Source organism: Suncus etruscus, chromosome 15 (genome assembly GCF_024139225.1).
Source record: "Suncus etruscus isolate mSunEtr1 chromosome 15, mSunEtr1.pri.cur, whole genome shotgun sequence".
Classification (NCBI taxonomy): Eukaryota; Metazoa; Chordata; class Mammalia; order Eulipotyphla; family Soricidae; genus Suncus; species Suncus etruscus.
Window position 1 is genome coordinate 41,477,283 of NC_064862.1, and position 24,604 is coordinate 41,501,886.

Sequence of the window (24,604 nt, forward strand, 5' to 3'; positions counted from 1 at the left end):
TTTGTTGGTGCTTCTTTAAGGAGCTATATAAGCTTTAAGCTTCTTAGACTTTGACAAAATGATGTCGTACCTAATAACCTGAGAGCTCTTATCTCCACCTACCCATGTTACTTTGGGGTGGAGGTAACACCTGATGTTATGTCTTCCTTGGGAAGCCATGGTTCTTGCACACAAAGTACATTTTGATTCTTTCATCTTTTTCTCTGACCTATCTTTCCCCCTCTCTCCCCTTCTTCCCTTCTACTTCCCCTTTCCCCCTCTGTTCTTCCCCTCTCCCCCCTCTCCCTTTCTCCCTCTCTCACCCTCCTCTCTCAAAACTACTCAACTAAAACAATTATTTATAATATTGAATAAAATATTAGATGAGAAACATCAAGTAATTTAGTCTTGGAACTTGTTTAAATAAATTTTTCACTTAGTACAGATAGGGATTGGATTCTGTGTAAGCTGAGTACCTGTTAGTTTTGTTTAGTTGTAAAACAACTAATAAAAAAACAAAATGTATTGCTAGGTCTGTTTTACTTGATGATTTATTTTGGTGGCTAATTAAATTTGTTATATCTAGGTGACATTTCGGCATGATTCTTCAACAGTGGAAGTTCAGGATGACCACATAAAGGGCCCACTAAAGGTAATCAATTTATTGTATTCATTATTATAGGAGTATTAAATATTAAATATAGGAGCACTAATTATTAAAAATTATACTTGGTTCTTTGTTTTGGTTTATTGGCTTCTCCAAGTCCTTTCCTTCCCCCTCCCTTCCTCTTTCCTCTACGCTCCTCCCCTCTCCTCCCCACAATTAGAAGTACTCAGGTTATTTTTGGATCTGCACTCAGAAATCACACCTGGCAGACTCGGGAGATCATAGAAGATGCCAGGGATTGAACCCCAGTCGGCCACATACAAGGCAAATGTCCTGCCCACAGTGCTCATTTCCCACCACCAATGTCCTCATTTTCCCTCCCCCTGCCTTTCTATCAGTTACACATTTTCTTCTCCACCCCCCTCTCCCTCCCTCTCCCTCTCCCCCCCTTTTTTTCTTTTAGACTCTGCGGTTTGCAGTATTGTTACTGAAGAGTTATCATGCCTGTCACTTTATCTCCTGTCGGCATTCAGTCCTAGCTCTCATTGTCATAATCGTTCATTCTCTACCCTAATTGAACTCTCATGTTATTTGTGGAAGCTTTCTACCATGGACTGGTCCTCCTGGCCCGTCTGTATTGTCTCTGGAGACTTATTACCATACTATCTTTTATTTTTTTTTATTATTATTATTTTTTTTTTTTGGTTTTTGGGTCACACCCGGCAGTGCTCGGGTTATTCCTGGCTCCAGGCTCAGAAATTGCTCCTGGCAGGCACAGGGGACCATATGGGATGCCGGGATTCAAACCGATGACCTCCTGCATGAAAGGCAAACGCCTTACCTCCATGCTATCTCTCCGGCCCCACTATCTTTTATTTTTAATCCCCAAAATGATGCATTTTTCTCTGCACAATACTCTTCATATTCATCCACATATAAGCACATTCCATGATTTCATTGTTCTTATCAGCTGCATAGTATTCCAATGTGTAGATGTATCACTATTTCTCTATCCACTCTTCTGCTTGTCCACTTGGGTTGTTTCCAGATCCAGGCTAGTGTTGCGTTGAATATAGAAATACAGAGGGCTTTACTGCATTGTGTTTTTGGACTCCTAGGATATTCCTAGGATATATTTTCTTTTCTTTTTTTGTTTTATTTGGGTCATACCCAGTGATGCTCAGGGGTTACTCCTGGCTATGCACTCAGAAATTGCTCCTGGCTTGGGGGACCATATGGGACGCCGGAGATCGAACCCAGGTCCAACCTGGGTCAGCCACGTGCAAGGCAAATGCCCTACTGCTGCACTATCGCTCCAGTCCCATATTCTTAGGGGTGATATTACTGGATCATATGGAAACTCAATTTCTAGGTTTTGTTGTTGTTGTTGTTGTTGTGTTTTTTGTTTGTGGGTATTTTTTTGGGACCACACCCAGGCCGCTCAGGGCTTATTCCTAGCTCTGCGCTCAGAAATTGCTCCTGTGAGGCATATGGGATTCTGGGATTTGAACCACTGTCAGACCTGGGTCAGCTGCTCTACGGCAAATGCCCTACTGCTGTGCTATCTCTCTGGCCCCTCAATTTCTAGATTTTTGAGGAATATCTGTATTGTTTTTCACAAATGCTGGACCAGCATTCCCACCCGCAGTGAATGTGAGTCCCATTCTCCCTACACCCTACATCCACTCCAGTATTTTATTCTTGTTCTTTGTGATGTGTGCCAATCTCAGTGGTGTGAGATGATAGCACATTGTTGTTTTCATTTGCATTTTCATGATGATTAATAATGTGGAGCACAAGGGGCTGGAGAGATAGCACAGCGGTAAGGTATTTGTCTTGCACAAGTTCCACCTGGGATGGACCCTGGTTCAATCCTCCCCATCCCATGTAGTCCCCAGAGCCTGCCAGTAGCAATTTCTTTTTTTGTTTGTTTTTTTTTTTTTTTTTTTTTTGAGTCACACCTGGTGCCGATCAGAGGTGTTACTCCTGGCTCTGTGTTCAGAAGTCACTCCTAGCAGGCTCGGGGACCCTATGGGATGTCAGGATTTGAATTGGGGTCTGTCCTCTGTTGGCCACTTGCAAGGCAACTGCCTTACCACTGTGCTATTATTCTGGCCCTTCCAGGAGCCATTTCTGAGCTCAGAGCCAGGAGTAACCCTTGAGCTCTGCTGGGTGTGGTGTGCCCCACTCCCAAAACAAATTTCTGATCAGCTAAAAATAGATGGTTACTGTTTTTTTTTTTTTTTTTTTTGGTTTTTGGGTCACACCCGGTGTTGCTCAGGGGTTACTCCTGGCTGTCTGCTCAGAAATAGCTCCTGGCAGGCACGGGGGACCATATGGGACACCGGGATTTGAACCAACCACCTTTGGTCCTGCATCGGCTGCTTGCAAGGCAAACGCCGCTGTGCTCTCTCTCTGGGCCCATAGATTGTTATTGTTATTAGTATATTTAGTTCTACTGTGGGTGGGTGATGAGTGTTAAGGAACAACTCAGGTCCTCATAGGTGAAAGTATGTTCTATAGTTTTTGTTTGGGGCCATACCTGGAAGTGCTAAGGATTTATTCCTGGATCTGTGTTCATGGATTACTCATAAAGAATTTGGAGGGCCATATGGGATGCCTGGAATTTAACCTGGGTCAGTCGTGTGCAAGGCTTCCCCACCCTATTAATAGTCATTCCAGCCCCTGTGCTCTACATTTCAACTTTTTGTTGTTGTTGTTTTTTGTTTTTTGGGTCACATCTGGCAGCACTCGGGTTACTCTTGGCTCTATGCTCAGAAATCGCTCCTGGCACGCTCAGGTGACCATATGGGATGCCAGGATTCGAACCACCAACTTTCTGCATGCAAGGCAAACACCTTACCTCCATGCTATCTCTGGCCCCACATTTCAACTTCTTTAAGACACCCTGTGGGTTACTCCCAGCCGTGCATAGATTCTATCAGGGCCATGTTTGATTGTGCTCAGCTGTGGAGGAACTGAACAGGCCTCAAATATGACAGGAACGTGCTTTATTACTGTAACCCCATTCATTATGTGTGGGGTGTTCAGCATCACTCCTGATGGTGTTCTGGGGACTATATTATGTTAGGTCAGGATTTGAACAGATGTTAGCTGTGTGCAGGGCAAGTGCCTAAACCCCTGTCCTCTCCTCTTTCTGTCTCTATAACCTCCTTCTAACTTTGAAGACCTTGTGTTTCTACCTTTTACACCATAGACTTTTTGACAAAGAGTGGTAAAAGGAGGAAAGGAGAGTCGATTTCAAAGACAATTGTCCTCAGCATGTTTTAAGAATCCCTGGGATGGGGTCCAAGTGATAGCACAGCAGGTAGGGCATTTGCCTTGCATGCTGCCAGCCCAGGTTCGATCCCCAGCACCCCATGTGCCCCCCCCCCCCCCCGAGTCTGCCAGAAGTAACCCCTGAGTGCCACTGGATGTGGCTCACCCCAAAAAAGAACCCTGAGTGCCCCCATTTCTCTTTTAAGGGGATTGTAAGGATAAAACTCATTTTTATAACTACGCTTAAATATTTTCTTTTATGTTAACACTTCACATATGGTATTAAAACTGATGGAGAAAATTGCTGACACTTAATACCAAAGAAAGCAGAGATTTTATTCTTTATTGCCATGTAATCAACTTTTTTTAAAAGCCAATTTGAGTTTGGTTAATATATTTTCTAAAACCTTTTTAACTTCTTTTTAATAATTTAGGTTGGAGCTATTGTGGAAGTGAAGAATCTCGATGGTGCATATCAAGAAGCTGTTATCAATAAATTAACAGATGCGAGTTGGTACACTGTTGGTAAGAAAATTTTCAAAATTTACATACTTTGGATTGTTGGTACTATGCCAGTTAAGCATGCCTAGCAAACACTTCACCCAATTTTGGTCCCCAGCACTAAATGGTCTTCAAGAATCACTAGGTGCAGTTTTGGAGGCCATTGATGCCGCTGACTGACTCAAATATTTCCCAGCATCACAGGCATCCAATGCATCCTAGTTCTTGCATTGAACTGTCTGCCTGATTAGACAAGCATCTCCATTAGGGCCCCTGGCTTTCTGAGTGTGAGAACATTGCTCAGGAGATTTGTCTCCTCCTCCTCCTCCCAACCTTCTTTATGTATCTCTAAAACAAAATTATTTTTCTTTCTTTTTTTGTTTTTGTTTTTGTTTTTGTTTGTTTATTTTTGTTTTTGGGTTATACCCGGTAGCGCTCAGGGGTTACTCCTGGCTCTATGCTCAGAAATCACGCCTGGCAGGCTCGGGTGATCATATGGGATGCCGGGATTTGAACCACTGTTCTTCTGTGTGCAAGGCAAATGCCCTACCTCCATGCTATCTCTCCGACCCACAAAGTTTTTAAATAAAATTGTCTTACTTCTTCCCCTAATATTACTATGGTCTTTGTTTTGGTTTGATTTGGTTTTGAGCCACGCTCTTGATGCTCAGGAGTTACTGCTGGATCTGCACTCAGGAATTACTCCTGGCAGTGCCCGAGGACCATATGGAATTCTAGGAATCAAACACATTTTGGCTGCATGCAATGCCAGCACCCTTACTGCTCTACTGTTGCTCCAATCCCATGGTAATTATTTTTATCTTAACAATTTATTTATGATTGGAGCCTGAGTGATAGCACAGTGGGTAGGGTGTTTGCCTTTGCATGCAGCCAACCTGTGTCCCCTGAACCTTCCAGGAGTGATTTCTGAGCACTACTGGGTTTGGCCCAAAAAGAAGAAAAAAAGAAAACTTATTTATGGACTGGAGCCAGGTTTTATCCTGGTGCTGTGTGGTCTCCTAACATTGCCAGAAACATCACCAGACACCCTTGATATTGCCCAAAATCAAAATAGACTTTTTTATTCATGAATATTTCATATAGCAATTTGAAATTATTTGTTTTTATTACAAATTAAATTTATAGTATTTGTTTTCACTTTAAACTATATCTTAAATTTGTGGTGCTAGCCAGATAGTACAGTGAGTAGAAATTACTTGCATTACATGCATCTGTCCTGGGTTTGATTCCCAGCACTATATATTCATTATTTGAATATTGTCAGGAGTGATTCCTGAGCATGGAGCCAGGAGTAACCATTGAGCACAGCTAGTGTGACCTTGGTGTAGAGCTTGAGGTCACAGAAATGTATTTACATCTTACCCATTTTAGTGTACATTTCACTGGTATTAGTGTTTTTTTTTTAAGAGAAATTTCTAACTAGTATATTTTATAATACTTGATAGGCCACAGTATATATTTTTAAATGGTATTTCCAGTTTTCTTGCTCTTTAATTGTAGATCTAATCTTTGTCTATGCATGTGTGTTTTAGTATTTACATTGAGAAATAGAGATCGAAGGGAAGTATAACTTTAAAATATCAATAGAGGTACTCCGAGGATAGTACTCTGGGTAGATGTTCACCTTGTATGCAACCTACCTGGGTTCAAACCCTGGCGACCCATTTGGTAATTCTGGTCATAGTTAACTCTGGCTCAAAACAAACACCAAACAAACAAGTCAGTAGAGGACCAAAGAGAAAATATAGAGGTTAAGGTACTTGTCTTTTATCCTGCTGATCCTGGTTAGAACTCCTCATACAACATATATTGTCACTTGTGACCACAAAGCCAGGATTAGCCTCTTGAGTTCCACTAAGTGTGGCCTTACTCCCTCCCCTTACAATTGTCAGGGTATTATGTAGTTCTGAGATTATTTTCCACAAAAGGCAAGTGCCTTCTTTGCATACTATCACTCTGGATATATTTTAGTTTAATAAAATAATTTATTTATTTATTATTATTATTATTATTATTATTATTATTATTATTTTGGTTTTTGGGCCACACCCGGTGGTGCTCAGGGGTTATTCCTAGCTGTCTGCTCAGAAATAGCTCCTGGCAGGCTCAGGGGACCATATGGGACACCGGGATTCGAACCAACCACCTTTGGTCCTGGATCGGCTGCTTGCAAAGCAAACACTGCTGTGCTATCTCTCTGGGCCCAAAATAATTTAATATTTTTATTGTTGTTTTGGAGTCACATCTGGCAGTGCTCAGGGGTTAGGTTACTCCTGGCTCTGCTCTCAGAAATCACTCCTGGAAGGCTAAGTAAGAGTACCATATTAAATGCCAGGGATCAATCCCAGGTTGGCCTTGTGCAAGGCAAATAAATGCCCTCCCCACTGTGCTATTACTCCAGCCTGCCAGGATAATTTAATATTTTAGTTTTTATTTAAGCACTATGATTTATAATATTTATTAGTAACATTTTAGGTATACAAAATTCTAACACCATACTATCCACCAGTATTAGTTTCCCTCCACTAGTGTTTGATGATCCTCTCCTACTCTATAAAGCAGAAGTTTTCGGTTGAGTAAGTTTTGTTACCCAGGAAATATTTTTCGTAGTGGTCAGAGACTGTTGATCATCAGTTGTAGGGTAGGGGTGCTACCATCATCAAATGACAAGAACCCACATATGGCTAATTAAAATCCAAGAGTGCATAGGACAGGCCTCCCAGCGAAGAATTATCTGGCTCAAAATAGGAGTATATCTGAGGTTGAGAAACCCTACTTTAAAGTTATCTTAATTATTCAAATATATTAGTTGCTAATTGACTTAATGAATACATTGCTAATTAATTTTCCTGTTTCTTAGGTAAACCTATCAGTAAATGATTTTATGAAAAGTATCGTTAAAATTATTTTTTTACTGAAACACTAATTTTTGTTCTCATTTTACAGTATTTTGTGGGGCTGCAGAGATACTACAGCAAGTAATGCATTTATTTGCCTTGTACTTGCATAGCGCAGGGTCCATCCCTGGTATCCCTTATGGTCCTCTGAGTACATCAGGAGTAATTCCTGAGTGCAGAACCAGCAGTAACTCTTGAGCACCACTGTGTATGGCCCAAAAAAAAAAACAAGAACAGAACTTGCTTTTTAGGTAAATTTTCCCTAGAAATTTGGAAAGATGCTAATTATTTGTAATTGTCTTTTGTTATTAGAGCCACGTTTGGCTTTGCCCTGAGCTTATTTCTGGTTCTGTTTTAGGGGTCACTTATGATGGGGCTCAGAGAACCATATGATAGTAGTTATAAACCAGGTTGGCCACATATAAGACAAGTAACCTTATTACTCTATACTATTTCTCTGAAGTTGTCCTTTTGAAAACATAACACGTGAACAGCATCAAGTATGATATAAAATAATAGCTGTACTTGCACTTAATGATAATTTCTATAATCTTAACTAATTGTGAGAAACCTTTTCTTCAGTAGTTTCTATTTTTCCTTCTCTCTTAGTATTTGATGATGGAGATGAGAAGACACTGAGACGATCTTCACTGTGCTTAAAAGGAGAGAGACATTTTGCCGAAAGTGAAGTAAGTTATCATTTAATGAATGACTATATCCTGTTATTTTGAATTTCATGGTTAATTTTTGCTTTTTTTGTTATTGGTTTTGGTTTTGGTTTTTGGGTCACATTCGGTGGCGCTCAGGGGTTACTCCTGGCTCTATGCTCAGAAATTGCTCCTGGCAGGCTCGAGGGCCACGTGGGATGCCGGGATTCAAATCACCATCTATCACCGTCTTTCTGCATGCAAAGCATGCAAAGCCCTACCTTCATGCTATCTCTCTGGCCCCTGATTTTTGCTTTGGTAACTAAAGAAGCTTAGTTGTTAATCAAGACAATTGATTAGTACACAAAAACAAGAACAGTGTAATCTATGAAACATTTTAAAGGCTTCTATTTAAGCCCTTAATATGTGAGACTGTCATTATTTTGTCTACAAGTATTTTTTAATTATCCACAAAGAAAAATATAATGATCTTATTTAGTCATTGTCTCTAGGTAAATTGTATATTGATTCTTTTAATTAGTGTTAGTACTTGTAGAAAATATACCTGATTATATCTACTCGAACCCCGTCATTATGAAAGGTCACATAGATGTTATAAATGGTCTCTAACCACTAATTTTAGCTAATATGCAGCAAAGCCCTTGCTGACTGCTCAATCTAAACAGTCCTTTCTAGTCTCCTTACTTTTTCAGGTTGATGAATTTTAATTATAGTTCTCATTTCTTTACATCAGAATCTTACTTTTTTTTTTTTTTGGTTTTTGGGCCACACCTGGCATTGCTCAGGGGTTACTCCTGGCTGTCTGCTCAGAAATAGCTCCTGGCAGGCACGGGGGACCATATGGGACACCGGGATTCGAACCAACCTGGATCGAACCTGGTCCTGGATCGGCTGCTTGCAAGGCAAACGCCGCTGTGCTCTCTCCGGGCCCAGAATCATAACTTTTTGTTGTTGTTGTTGTTGTTGTTGTTGTTGTTGTTGTTTTGGCCACACCCATTTGATGCTCAGGGGTTACTCCTGGCTAAGCGCTCAGAAATTGCCCCTGGCTTAGGGGGACCATATGGGATGCTGGGGGATCGAACCGCAATCCTTCCTTGGCTAGTGCTTGCAAGGCAGACACCTTACCTCTAGTGCCACCTCGCCGGCCCCAGAATCTTGACTTTTTAATTGTCTGCTTTCCTCATTAAACAGACTGTATCACAAGAATAGGTCTTTTATGTATCTTCACTTTGCTACTTGTTTCTAGAACAGTGCCCAGCACAATGCAGGAAGTAAGTAAATGTTATATTTTTAAAGTAAATGTTAGTTAAATAAATTAATTTAGTACTTATTCACCATTGTCTTTATTAAGTATTTCACATGTCTTCATATCTATTATTTTATTGCATAAATATTGTTTAATTTACAGAAAATGGAATGAGCTTTGTAGCACTTCCTTGCACCAAAGCTATATTCTAAAATTGAAAAGTACCATCACTAAGAATAGAGGATATAGGGGCCCGGGGAGATAGCACAGCGGCGTTTGCCTTGCAAGCAGCCGATCCAGGACCAAAGGTGGGTGGTTCGAATCCCGGTGTCCCATATGGTCCCCCGTGCCTGCCAGGAGCTATTTCTGAACAGACAGCCAGGAGTAACCCCTGAGCACCGCCGGGTGTGACCTAAAAACCAAAAAAAAAAAAAAAAAAGAATAGAGGATATAAAAAAATTTGTAAATTAATAGCTTGTAATTCAGAATACTAAATGGACATACTGTTGGGTTTTTTGCTATTGTTGTTTTTCTTTTTTCTTTTTGGTTTTTGGGCCACACCCGGCAGCGCTCAGGGGTTACTCCTGGCTGTCTGCTCAAAAATAGCTCTTGGCAGGCACAGGGGACCATATGGGACACCGGGATTCGAACCAACCACCTTAGGTCCTGGATCGGCTGCTTCAAGGCAAACACAGCTGTGCTATCTCTCCGGGCCCTATTGTTTGTTTTTCTTTTGGTTACACCCAGTGGTGCTCAGGGGTTACTCCTCGCTCTGCATTCAGGAATCACTCTTGGCGAGTTCTGGGGACCATATGGGATGTCAGGTATCAAACCCATGTTGACCAAGTGCAAGGCAAATGCCCTACCCACTGTACTATTGCTCTGGCCCCAATGGATATATTGTTATAGATACTATATTTACTATCCCACTTTATAAGCACTAAAAAGTATACAGTATGATCAAACTATCATTTCTCTTTTTTTTTTTTTTGGTTTTTGGGTCACACCCGGCAGTGCTCAGGGGTTACTCCTGGCTGTCTGCTCAGAAATAGCTCCTGGCAGGCACGGGTGACCATATGGGACACCGGGATTCGAACCAACCACCTTTGGTCCTGGATCGGCTGCTTGCTAGGCAAACGCCGCTGTGCTATCTCTCCGGGCCCTCATTTCTCTTTTTAAGACAATATAGGATAGTGTCTTAGGAATAGTTTAGTAATTTTAAGATTTTGTGAATGTTTTGGGCCACAATGAACTGTGTTTAGGGATCACTCCTCAGTACATGGGATCTAGGCAGCGTCTTGATCTGTCACTTGTCACTTGTCACTTGTCCTTGTACTATCTCTCTGGCCTCAGACTTTTTATTTTTATGGTTTGAAAAATATTTTTCTTTCCTTTAAGTGATTGGATTCTATTTCAATTCAAAAATCTGAAGCATGGTCTTCATATTATGATTATGGTCTGTGTTTTAGGCTCATATTTATTTCCATATTATAGTTCATAACTTACTTTCTTAATTTCTGCTTCATCTTCTCTTAAGGCCAGTAGATATGTTTGTTCTTGCATGTTGTCTTCTATTTTATTAAATTAGATCTTATTTATCATTGACTCTTCTCTTTCTCCCTCTCTCCTCTTCTCTCACCTCTATCCTCTCGTTTTTGGTTTTTGGCCCTAACTCAGTGGCTCTCAGGTTACACCTGGCTCATCACTCAGAATGTCACTCCTAGCAGGCTCAGGGGAGTATATAGGATGCTGAGTGTTGAATCCTGATAGGCCATGTCCAATACAACGTTCCACCTGCTCTGCTATTGCTCTGACCCACTTCTCTCTTTTTTTAATGGTCTTTTTTATTTTTTGTTTCTCTTAGATTTTTTAAAATATATATAAATCTTTATTTAAACACCATGATTACAAGCATGATTGTAGTTGGGGAATTAATTTTTTGTTTGTTTGTTTTTCGAGCCACAGTTGGTTTGATGCTCAGGGTTTACTCTTGGCTATGTGCTCAGAAATTGCCCCTGGCTTGGGGGGACCATATGGGATGCTGGGGGATCGAACAGTGGTCCTTTCCTTGCATTTGATTAAAAAATATTTTTATTACATTTTTTTATGATTACCAGCTGTTCATTATGCCGTTGTTTCAGACATTAAGTGTTCAAACACCAAACCCACCAGTTCCTACCAGTGTCCCTAGTTTTCCACTCACCAGTATCTACAGTTTTTTTTTTTTTTTTTTTTTTTGGTTTTTGGGCCACACCCGGTGGTGCTCAGGGGTTATTCCTGGCTGGCTGCTCAGAAATAGCTCCTGGCAGGCACAGGGGACCATATGGGACACCGGGATTCGAACCAACCACCTTTGGTCCTGGATCGGCTGCTTGCAAGGCAAACGCCGCTGTGCTATCTCTCCGGGCCCCAGTATCTACAGTTTTAATGTCCACAGCTCAGTAGTAGATGTGGGCTGATGTTCTGCTTGAAAGATGGTGGGTATTGGTGGGGGCTGCTGGATTTTCTGATGGTGCATATTAGGTGAGTGTGGTGAGACTTGGTTCATTTCCATTCCAAAAATACTCCCAGAGTTTTCAGCCTATAACTGGTCCCATCACAGAAAATTTTGCTGCTTATCAAATTTTTGGTATTCAGATGTGAAGCTGGGCCATGTCTTTTGGAAGATGTTAGGCATTTTATTTTTTTTTTTTTTATTATTATTATTATTATTATTATTATTATTATTATTATTTGGTTTTTGGGCCACATCTGGTGATGCTTAGGGGCTACTCTTGGCTATGCACTCAGAAATTGCTCCTGGGTTGGGGACCATATGGGACTTGGGGGATCGAACCAAGGCAGATGTCTTACCGCTTGCGCCAACGCTTCGGCCCCAGAATTTTATTTTAAATTTTTTATTTTGGGGGTTTTGTTTTTTTGGGGGGGTCACATTCAGCAGCATTCAGGGGATACTCCTGGCTCTGCTCAGAAATCATTTCTGGCAGCTTGGGGGACCATATAAGATGCCAGGATTCGAACCACCATCCTTCTGTATGCAAGGCAAATGCTTTACCTCTATGTTATCTTTCCGGCCCCAGCATTTTTTTTTTGTTTGTTTTGTTTTGTTTTTTGTTTTTGGGTCACATCCGGCAGCGCTCGGGTTACTCCTGGCTCTATGCTCAGACTATTACCCCTGGCATGCACGGGAGACCATATGGGATGCCGGGATTCGTACCACCGTCCTTCTGCATGAAAGGCAAGCGCCTTACCTCCATGCTATCTCTCTGGCCCCAGCATTTTATTTTTTTAATAATCATTTTAGGGCCCGGAGAGATAGCACAGTGGCGTTTGCCTTGCAAGCAGCCGATCCAGGACCAAAGGTGGTTGGTTCGAATCCCGGTGTCCCATATGGTCTCCTGTGCCTGCCAGGAGCTATTTCTGAGCAGACAGCCAGGAGTAACCCCTGAGCTCTGCCGGGTTTGATCCCCAAAACAAAAACAAAAACAAAAAAACAAACAAAAGAAATAATCATTTTATTATTGTTATTGTTGGCCCTTGTCTAAGAGTTGGTTCTTTAAGTATGATAAAGATATTTACCATATTTTTCTCAAGTATATTTTCTCCTGAGCAGTTTTATATTTTAATTATTCTTAGAGGACTGTCAATTTCAAATTAATAATAAAATTACCTGAAGAATACAGCTATTTTTCCCACTCTTTTTGGATGATAATGGTCTTATACATCTTTATTCTAATATACTTGTAAACTAGTGCTGCTTTCATTTTAATCTTTTTTGTAAAGTTTATTTTAATTTTCCTGGGGAAGTCTTTTCTCTCTAAACATATTCTTAAAACTGATTTGATTTAAAAAGGATAAAAGACTGTAGCATAATAACTTTTGATGGGTTTCTGTTCTTATCCACAGACATTAGACCAGCTCCCACTCACCAACCCAGAACACTTTGGCACTCCCGTCATAGGAAAGAAAACAAATAGAGGAAGAAGATCTAATCATATGTAAGTCCATTTCATAATTGAATCTAAACTCATTTCTTCTAATATTGTTTTTATTATTGTTCCTTTTAAATTGTAATTTGTAAAATGCCAAATGAATTTAATAGTTGTACTTCTGGGTTTTCTTAGAATGAGTATTCAACCAACTATAATAGCTTTTTATCTATATCCCATTTCTATCTTGTCAGCACAGTTGTAGGGTGTCAGTAGGTTTTTTTTTTTTTATTTTTATTTGGTGTACATTAAAAGAGAGGTAGTCTTACATGGTGAATATAGCCTGAACTTTATATTTTAAGAGTAAAAGTAGGGGCCGGGCGGTGGCGCTAAAGGTAAGGTGCCTGCCTTGCCTGCGCTAGCCTTGGACGGACCGTGGTTCGATCCCCCTGTGTCCCATATGGTCCCCCAAGCCAGGAGCAACTTCTGAGCACATAGCCAGGAGTAACCCCTGAGCGTTACCGGGTGTGGCCCAAAAACCAAAAACCAAAAAAAAAAAAAAAAGAGTAAAAGTAGGGGGATCATCTTATCCGTTGGAAAATACGGTACATTTTTTGTTTGTTTTGCTTTTGGTCACACCTGATGACTTTCAGAAATTACTCCTTGCTCTGTGCTCAGAAATTGATCCTGGCAGGTTGGGGGGACTATATGGGGATGCCGGGGATCAAACCCGGGTCAGTCACAGGTTGTCTGCATGCAAAGCAAACGCTCTACTGCTGTGCTATCTCTCCAGCCCCTCTCTATACATACTTTCATTCTCTGATACCTTTGGCATCACTGCAACACCAGCTCAAGTACTGATTTCTGGGATAGACTTCCTGACCAATCATTGCCAGCCATTGTCCCTACTATCATGGCTTGGGAGATACCTAAAATAAAAAAGTTTTGAAATAATCTCTCATTGGCCAGAATGATAGTACATCAAACGCAGCCTATCTGGATTCTATCCCCAAGCATCTTATGTGGTGCCCCAAGCTCACCAGAGTGATTCCTGAGTGCAGAGACAGTAATATGCCATAAATACTAATGGGTATAGCCCAAAAGCCAATCCCCCCCAAAAAAATGGTAATTGGAGATTGGAGCGACAGTGATTTGAACTTTTGCCTTGCATGCAACTGATGCAGGTTTGGTCTCTGACACCCCATATGATTTCCTGAGTACTGGCAGGAATGTTCCCTGAGGACTGTCAGATGTGGTCTAGAATTAATAAAAAAAAACACATAAAACTTTTTCAAACACATGTATGTATGTTTTGAATACTACCAGTATGACATTCCTTCCATGTTTTTCCACCCAACCCCAAATCTTTCTCCTTGGCAGGCACAAAATAATTTATTTTTATACTCTTGTAACAATAAAATACTAAGTAAGGTTATCAAAATACAGCTTAGTAGCCCCAGACATACAATCAGTTAATTTTTGATAAAGGGGCAAGAAATACAAAATGGAGCAAGGAAAGCCTCTTCTACAAGTGGTGTTGGCACAACTGGTCAGCCTCTTGCAAAACAGTGAATTCCAACCTCCATCTAACACGGTGCACAGGGCCGCAGTGATAGCACAGCTGTAGGGCATTTGCCTTGCAAGTTAGCTGATTCAGAATGGAGGGTGATTAGGCGGGTGATTCGAATCCGGGCATCCCATTTTGTCCCATGTGCCTGCCTGGAGTGATTTCTGAACGACGCTGGGTGTGGCCCAAAAAACACACAAACAACAACCCACTATATACAAAGGTCAAATCCAAATGAATTAAAGACCTTGATATCAGGCCCTAAACCATAAGGTATATAGAACAACACATAGGTAACACACACCATGACATTGAGACTAAAGACATCTTCAAGGAGGAAACAGTAAACTCCAAACAAATTGAAGCAGAATAAACTGATGGGAATATATTAAGCTGAGAGCTTCTGCACCTCAAAGGAAATAATGCCTAGGATACAAAAGCCACCCACAGAATGGGAGAAACTTTTCACCCAAAACCCATCAGATAAAGGTAGAGCTAATATCAAAAATAGACAAGGTACAGGGGCCAGAGTGATAGCACAGTGGTAGGGCATTTGCCTTTTACGCACCTAATCCATGATGGACTTTGATTCAATCCCTGGAGTCCTTATGGTCCCCCAAGCCAGGAGTGATTTCTGAGCACATAGCCAAGTGTAACCCCTAAGCCTCACTAGGTGTGCCCCCCCCCCCACAAAAGAAAAAAGACAAGGTACTGACAGAATTTAACAAGAAAAAATGGGAGAAGGAATGAATACTTTGTCAAAGAAGAAATACAAATGGCCAAAAGGCACATGAAAAAAATGCTCCACATAACTAATCATCAGGGAGATGCAAATCAAAACAACATTGAGGTAACATCTCACACCACAGAGACTGGCACACATCAGAAAGAAAAAGAACAATCAGTGCTGGTGGGGATGTGAGGAGACAGGAACTCTCATTCACTGTTAGTGGGAATGCCACCTAGTCCAGCCTTTATGGAAAACAATATGGCGATTCCTCAAAAGACTGGAGAGATAGCATGGAGGGTAAGGCATTTGCCTTTCATGCAGAAGGTCATCGGTTTGAATCCCGGCTTCATATATAGTCCCCCGAGCCTGCCAGGAGCGATTTCTGAGCATAGAGCCAGGAGTAACCCCTGAGCGTTGTTGGGTGTGACCCAAAAACAAAACAAAACAAAAAAAGACTGGAAATGGAGCTCCCATATGATCCAGCTATACCACTCTTAGGAATATACCCTAGGAACACAAAAACACAATACAAAAATGCCTTCTTCACACCTCTATTCATTGCATTGCTATTTACAATAGCCAGACTCTGGAAATAACCAAGATGCCCTTCAACAGATGAATGGCTAAAGAAACTGGTATATACACACAATGGAATATTCTGCAGCCATCAGGAGAGATGAAGTCATGAAATTCTTTCGTATGTATATGTACATGGAATCTATTATGCTGAGTGAAATAAATCAGAGGGAGAGAGATAGACACAGAATAGTCTCACTCATCTATGGGTTCTAAGAAAAATTAAGAACATTATTGTAATAATGCCCAGAGACAATAGAGATGTGAAGCTCACCACATAGAGTGGTGTTCAGTTTGCTATTTGAATATGTGTTATTTGCTAATAAGGATACTCAGAAGAGTTGGTCCTTGGTTAAGAAGTGTCTTCCCCCTTTAAAATTAGTTTTGTACCAGAAGTAAAAAATTACTGTCTTGGGCCCGGAGAGATAGCACAGCGGCGTTTGCCTTGCAAGCAGCCGATCCAGGACCAAAGGTGGTTGGTTCGAATCCCGGTGTCCCATGTGGTCCCCCGTGCCTGCCAGGAGCTATTTCTGAGCAGAAAGCCAGGAGTAACCCCTGAGCACCGCTGGGTGTGACCCAAAAACCAAAAACCAAAAAAAAAAAATGTAGAATGCGGGGCCGGAGAGATAGCATGGAGGTAAGGCGTTTACCTTTCATGCAGAAGGTTATCAGTTCAAATCCCGGCGTCCCATATGGTCCCCCCGTGCATGCCAGGAGCAATTTCTGAGCACGGAGCCAGGAAAAACCCCTGAGCACTGCCGGATGTGACCCAAAAACCACCAAAAAAAAAAAAAAAAAAAAAAAAAGAAATGTAGAATGCAGGGGCTGGGCAGTGGCGCTAGAGGTAAGGTGCCTGCCTTGCCTGCACTAGCCTAGGACGGACCGTGGTTCGATCCCCCGGCGCCCCATATGGTCCCCCAAGCCAGGAGCGACTTCTGAGCACATAGCCAGGAGTAACCCCTGAGCATCACCGGGTGTGGCCCAAAAAGCAAAAAAAAAAAAAAAATGACCTAGTCATTTTGCTAGCTTGAACAAGGAAATAGCATTTCTAGAATAACTGTATTTATCAACTTTGTAATTTTATCTTGGTGAAGATAAATGGAAATATCTTTTCCCCCCTCCTAGACCAGAGGAAGAATCTTCTTCATCCTCCAGTGATGAAGATGAGGATGATAGGAAACAGATTGACGAGCTACTAGGAAAAGTTGTATGTGTAGATTACGTTAGTCTGGATAAAAAGAAAACACTCTGGTTTCCTGCACTGGTGAGTACCTAAAGTATTACAGAACTTTGATTTGAAGAAAACAATAGATTATCTTACTAGTGGTTTCTGTTGGTACACATTAGGAGGATTTGGGGGGGGGGGGTAGTGGAGCCCATACCTTGGCATGCTCAAGAGACCTATAGGTTGCCAGGGATTGAACCCAGATCAGCCATGTGCAAGGCAAATACCCTACCCACTGTGCTATCACTCGGGTCCCATATAAGCAATACATTTTTTAGGTGTTTTCTCAACAGAAGAAAAATTGCATATTCCTAGAAACTACATAAATAACTACTCTTGCACATTCTCCCTAGATAGGTACTGTGTTTCTTAATTTAAAAAAGTAGCATTCGGAGTTTAAAAAAAAAAAAAGGCAGCATCATTTCAATAGTATTAAGACAGAAAATTAGTGCTATTCACTTCCTTTTGGTTTTTGGGACACACCTGGTGGTGCTCAGGGGTTACTCCTGGCTGTCTGCTCAGAAATAGCTCCTGGCAGGCATGGTGGGCACCATATGGGACACTGGATTCCAACCAACCACCTTTGGTCCTGGATCGGCTGCTTGCAAGGCAAACGCTGCTGTGCTATCTCTCCAGGCCCTGTTCACTCCCATTTTAAGAGGAGATTTTAGCTTTCATGACTACACAGCTTCATTTTAAAATTTTTTCACGGGGCTGGAGGGATAGCATGGAGGTAAGGCATTTGTCTTTCATGCAGAAGGATGGTGGTTCGAATCCCAGCATCCCATATGGTCCCCTGTGCCTGCCAGGGGGAATTTCTGAGTCTAGAGCCAGAATTAACCCCTGAGCACTGGCAGGTGTGACCCAAAAACCAAAAAGGAAAAAAAAAAATTTTTTTTTTCACTATTCTATCACCAAACCTTGTTTTGTTGTTTGGGGGCCAAACCTAGCAATGCTCAGGGGTTACTCCTTTCTCTGCACTGGAATTACTCCTGGTGGGCTCAGGGACCATATGGGATACCAGGGATCAAACCCAGGTTGGCCATTTGCAAGGCAAATACACTGCCCACTGTACTTTTGCTGCAACCCCTCTAACCAAACTTTGAACATTTGATTTTCAGTTATCTCTCACTCTCTTCTTTCTCCATTTATGGTATTTATGTGTCTATATATACACATATGTTTGGCATTTGGGCCACACCCTGATTGTGCTCAGAATTTACTCCTGGCAATGTGCTCAAGGGTCATATTTTGTGCTCAGGATCATATGTTAAATAAGTGCCCTCCCCACTGTACCATTTTTCTGGGTCTATATTCTTTATAGGATGATAGAGTATTGTTTGCAGAGATAAATTGAGATGCCTTTAAGGTCAAGATAACATACATGCGAGCTGTGTATGTATTTCAAGAATAGTGCACATCTAGCATGTGTGAGCCCCTAGGTTTGATTCCTGGTACCACTTTCTCCTTCTACTACTCCAGTACTGCCAATTACTACCAGTACTTGTTCTTAAAGCACCACTAGTTACCACACCTAAACTATTTTGAATAAAAAATTAATAGTGTGAGGCTTGGAGCAGTAGTACAGCAGGTAGGCTGTTTGCCTTGCTCACAAGCAATCTGGGTTTAGTCCCTGGTACCCTAAACCTTACAAAGAGTAACACTGAATGCAGAGCCTGGAGTAAGTTCCAGGCACTACTGGATGTGCATTCTCACCACAAAAAAATCTCAAATTTTAAATTACAGGAAGTGATGGATATGTTATCCCCAATTATATGTCTTTTAATACCTCCAAACATAATAAGTCTAAAACCAAATTAATCTTTCTCATTTATGCCTAAATGTGAACTTTCAAATTTCTGATTTTATACCTATACTCTCCAGTTCCTGTGTATCTTTTCACTCATTATCTCCAATTACATGTCTTTTTTTTTTTTTTTTTTTTTTTTTTTTTGGTTTTTGGTTTTTGGTCCACACCCATTTGAGGCTCAGGGGTTACTCCTGACGATGCGCTCAGAAATCGCCCCTGGGGCCGGAGAGATAGCATGGAGGTAAAGCGTTTGCCTTTCATGCAGGAGGTCATCGGTTCGAATTCCGGTGTCCCATATGGTCCCCCGTGCCTGCCAGGAGCAATTTCTGAGCCTGGAGCCAGGAATAACCCCTGAGCACTGCCGGGTGTGACCCAAAAACCAAAAAAAAAAAAAAAAAAAGAAATCGCCCCTGGCTTGGGGGGGACCATATGGGATGCCAGGGGATCAAACCGCGGTCCGTCCTACGCTAGTGCTTGCAAGGTAGACACCTTACCTCTAGCGCCACCTTCCCGGCCCCAATTACATGTCTTTAATTAGACACTTCCAAACATAATAACCCTAAAGCTATTTTCTCATTCATGCTTAAATGTGAACTTTTTTTTTTTGGCTTTTGGTTTTTGGTTTTTGGTTTTGGGGTCACACCCAGCAGCGCTCAGGGATTACTCCTGGCTCCATGCTCAGAAATACCTCCTGGCAGGCTCAGGGGACCATATGGGATGCCGGGATTCGAACCAATGACCTTCTGCATGAAAGGCAAACGCCCTATCACCATGCTATCTCTCCGGCCCCTAAATGTGAACTTTTTGACTGTGGTATCGTCATTTAGTTTCTTTGAACACTTGCCCTTCTCTGGTCTATTTTCTTCATAGCAGCTGAAGTATTATTTATGTAAATTTGCCATTCTGAGAATCAAACCAGGGCCTCACATATGGGAAAGAAGTGCTCTACTGCTAAGCCACAATCCTTGTCCCCAAAGGAAATTTTAAAGAGGTTTATTATGACACTATCAGCTTCAGCCCCTTTCTTTAAAAATGTTATATTTTAGGGGCTGAAGTGATAACATAGCAGTAGGGTGTTTGCCTTGCACGCCGTCAACCCAGGATGGACCCTGGTTTGATTCCCAGCATCCAAAGTAATTTCTGAGCGCGGAGCCAGGAGTAACCCAAGTGCCACCAGATGTAACTCAAAACCCCACAAAAAAGATTTTAGGGACTGGAGCAAATGGTGGAAGGGTGCTTGCTGTATCTGCAACAGACCCAGGTTGCATCCTCAGTACCCCGTATGTTTCCCAGCACATGCCAGTAAGTGATCCCCAAATACCGGGATTAAGCCAGAAAAGCAATGAATTAATAAATATAATAAATATTAAAATAAAAATTTAATTAAAGATTTTAGATTTTCCCCCCTGTAATTAACATGGCCAAACTGAACATAAAACTGGAAAATTAGAATTTGGGGGCCAGAAAAACAGTAGGTAGAGGTATTAATGCTATTGCTTTGTATACAGCAGTCCCTGGTCAATCACTAATGCCATATAATTCTCCCAAGGACTGCCAGAGGGAATCCTTATGTACGGAACAGAAGTAAGCCCTAAGCACAGTTAGTTAAGTTTTCCCTAGTCCCTTCTACCCTACATTCCCAGCTCCTCCACTCAAAAGTTATTATTTGTATCTGGATTTTTCTTCTTATTTAACTCAAGAAGAAAGTTTAATCACATTGACATTCTTTTGATTCATGGAATGGGTTCTACCTCTTGCTTTTTTAGGTACTTTCTATTCTATTGTATTTCTTTGCTTTCAGGTTCATCCTGTACCAGTGGTCCTCAAACTATGGCCAGCGGGCCACATATTGCATTTGTATCTGTTTTGTTTCTTCATTGCAAAATAAGATATATGCAGTATGCATAAGAATTCGTTCATAAGTTTTGTTTTTACTATAGTCAGACCCTCCAGTGGTCTGAGGGACAGTGAACTGGCCCCCTGTTTAAAAAGTTTGAGGACCCCTGCTAGACTATTCAACATATACATGTATCCTATGCAGTTTTCAAAACTGAGCTTAAAAGTTGTATCAAGAAAGCAATCCCAGGGCCCGGAGAGATAGCACAGCGGCATTTGCCTTGCAAACAGCCGATCCAGGACCAAAGGTGGTTGGTTCGAATCCCGGTGTCCCATATGGTCCCCCGTGCCTGTCAGGAGCTATTTCTGAGCAGACAGCCAGGAGTAACCCCTGAGCACTGCCGGGTGTGGCCCAAAAACCAAAAAAAAAAAAAAAAAAAAAAAAAAGAAAGCAATCCCAGACTTTACACATGTCATTTATTTAAATTTTTTAAATATTTTAACTTGATTGATTGATTGATTGGTTTTGGGGCCACACCCAGCGGTGCTCGGGCTACTCCTGGTTCGAAATTGCCTCCTGGCAGGCTGGGGGACCATATGGGATGCTGGCAATCCAACCAGGTCCCACCTAGGTTGGCCACATGCAAGGTACATGCCCCACCACTGTGCTCTCTCTCTGGCCCCTCTTTAGTTTTTTAATTTAATAATTTTATTTTGTTTTGACCCTATGTAGTGGTAGTACAGTTTTACCCACTATATTATACTTCAGCCCTAACACAATAACGTTAGATACATACTTTATTAGTGTTTGCATTTTCGACTGCAGTGGAGAACAAATGATATTTTTTCTTGCTGTTCTTTGAGATGATGTTCTCCATCATCTCAGAGTATCTTCATGTAGTAAGTAATATTTCATAAAAGGGTTGAAAAACTAAATAAGCATTTACCTTGTTTTTTCTAAAATAACAGTAAAGGTTTCTTAGATCTTCAGACATGTTACAAAACGACTTTAATACCATTAACATTTAAACAGTGCAACTGTAGTTATGGAAATGTTAATATGTTTCAAATTAAATTACACCAACCGATTCAAATCTCTTAACTATGGCTTTTATATACTATCCAGTTGTTTTTTAGAAAATTCAAATAATCCTGGGCTGGAGAGATAATCCAACATGCTGGTGTAAATACTCTTTATGCCAGTGATCTACATGTGTTGAGTCTCCGGCATGACATAATCTCACAGTCACCACTAGGAGTGATCCCAGAGCACAAAGCTGTGTGGGGCTGACCCCTGCACTCTGCTGGGTATGGCCTCCAAACCAAATAACAGTAAATTATATCTGTCATACTTATTTAGGTCATCTTAAATATATGCACTCACATAATCAACTATACTTTTCCATACACTGTGGACTTTTGGAATTAAAATAGTAAAAATTCATAGACATCTTATATGAGCATTATATTGGAAAGAGACAATTATCCTCTCTTTACACAGCTGCAATGTCTTTAAATAAGACTCATAATGTAAGTATAAATTCTATACAGACTAGTGAAGTACCCCTTTTTAAATTTTTATTTTTTAGATTGGTAGAATTATAAAGAATGCAAATTCTAAATAGAAACCCATTTTTGTCATTTTAAGATAGGAAATGCTCTGGTTAATTTTGTGTTATCTAATTCTAGTTTTGTCCTTGTCCCTCTTTTGGTCATGGAGTAGTCCAGCATTTCTTAATCAGGGACCATTTGGCGTGTGTGCCCTGGGGATATTTCAAGAGAACATTTGAAATTGTGTAATTGGTTGGGGGCATGGAATGAGACTGGTGGCCCAACTAATAGGAAGTAGAGAGGTGCATGTAGAAAGGTTAGAATTAGGATATGATTGGAAAAAGGTTTAGAAACAGATGTATACCTTCTGGTAAGCTACTTTTTCAACTCTTCCTATTCCTGATGAAAGCTTGAGCCACAATTTCAATACATTCATAACCATACTTCTGCCTTCAACTGTGCCAGAAAGCAATGTGCATAATCCAGAGATTTTGGAAAGACATCGGATATAAATTTGAAATTACTATATAGGTCATGGAGATAGCTCAGAAGACTGTAGCACATGCCTTACTTCCTATTTCAGTTACCAGAGCTGCATGACCAACTAAACACTGTCTGGTGTCGCCCACCAGGCCCAAGCAGCATTGTATCACAGGCCTAAGCAAGGAACTCTTGGGCCCACACTACTGGGTCTGATAATATTTGTAGTTTCAGCCCCTGAACTACCTCAAATCCACCTGTTTCTCTCCCTCCCTTCTCTAATTTTCTTGTATGTTTCTAGGTATACTAATTTATTATCAAACTAAAATTACTTTTGAAATTAACCTGCAACTATTCCTTAAAGAATTTGAATAGCGGGGCTGGAGAGATAGCATGGAGGTAAGGCGTTTGCCTTTCATGCAGGAGGTCATTGGTTCGAATCCCAGCATCCCATATGGTCCCCCATGCCTGCCAGGAGCAATTTCTGGGCATGGAGCCAGGAGTAACCCCTGAGCACTGCCGGTTGTGACCCAAAAACCACACACACACACACACAAAAGAATTTTAATAGCAGATAAATAACTATTAAAATTATATGCTTTAAGTTATAATAATGTTTGCTTTTCTTTAAAGGTGGTTTGTCCTGATTGTAATGATGAAATAGCTGTCAAAAAAGACAATATTCTTGTTCGTTCTTTCAAAGATGGCAAATTGTGAGTATACTTCATGTGGTATGGAAAATTTTTTCTAAATCTGATGCTAAGTGTAACTTAGGTTATTCTGCTGACCATAGGTACTTAGACTTTTTCCCCTTATATAAGTTTCAAAGTATGACCATTTTTTTTATCATTAAGGATAGTAATCTTCTGAGATAGTATTCTTTTTTTTTGTTTGTTTGTTTGTTTTTGGGCCACACCCGGTGACACTCAGGTTACTCCTGGCTATGCACTCAGAAGTTGCTCCTGGCTTGGGGGACCATATGGGATGCCAGGGGATCAAACCACGGTCCGTCCTAGGCTAGCACAGGCAAGGTAGGCACCTTACCTCTAGCGCCACCGCCTGGCCCCCGAGATAGTATTCTTATAGAATTGTGTGACTATCCTTTTTTTTTGGGGGGGGGGGTTGGTTTTTGGGTCACACCAGGCAGCACTCAAGGGTTACTCCTGGCTCTATGCTCAGAAATCGCTCCTGTCAGGCTCTGGGGACCTTATGAGATGCCAAGATTCGAATCGCCATCCTTCTGCATGCAAGACAAATGCCCTACCTCCATACGATCTCTCCGGCCCTATCTTAAAATAATAAAATATTTAAAGTTTGGTGTTAGTTTTCAAGGTCTAAAAGTAATTTTTAAAAACAATGTATGGGGGCCAGAGAGATAGCACAGTAGTAGGGTGTTTGCCTCTCACGCAGCCAATCCAGGATGGACAGTGGTTTGAATCCTGGCATTCCATATGGTCCCCTGATCCTGCCAAGAGTGACTTTTGAGCGCAGAGCCAGGAGTATTATTCCCTGAGCTCCTCCGAGTGTGACCCAAAAACAAGCAAACAAAAAAACAATATATGGGGCCAGAGAGATAGCTAACTACTTTGCATATAGAAGGCTCCTGTTTAATCCCTGACCTGAACACCATCAGAGGTGACCCTTGAGCATCAAGCTGAGAGTAGCCTCTGATTGAACATGGTGGGATGTGGCCTACAAACCA

At 41.2% G+C, this 24,604-nt stretch overlaps 1 protein-coding gene across 1 annotated transcript in view; it reads left to right on the forward strand.

The window, feature by feature from the left end:
- ARID4B (AT-rich interaction domain 4B) overlaps window positions 1-24,604 on the forward strand; it is a 133,625-nt gene that overhangs the window by 37,399 nt on the left and 71,622 nt on the right. The window contains exons 3-8 of the mRNA XM_049788918.1: window positions 566-631; window positions 4,300-4,390; window positions 7,894-7,973; window positions 13,105-13,196; window positions 17,126-17,264; window positions 23,536-23,615. Of these exons, the coding sequence (XP_049644875.1) occupies window positions 566-631; window positions 4,300-4,390; window positions 7,894-7,973; window positions 13,105-13,196; window positions 17,126-17,264; window positions 23,536-23,615 (548 nt within the window). The remainder of the gene's footprint in view (window positions 1-565; window positions 632-4,299; window positions 4,391-7,893; window positions 7,974-13,104; window positions 13,197-17,125; window positions 17,265-23,535; window positions 23,616-24,604) is intronic.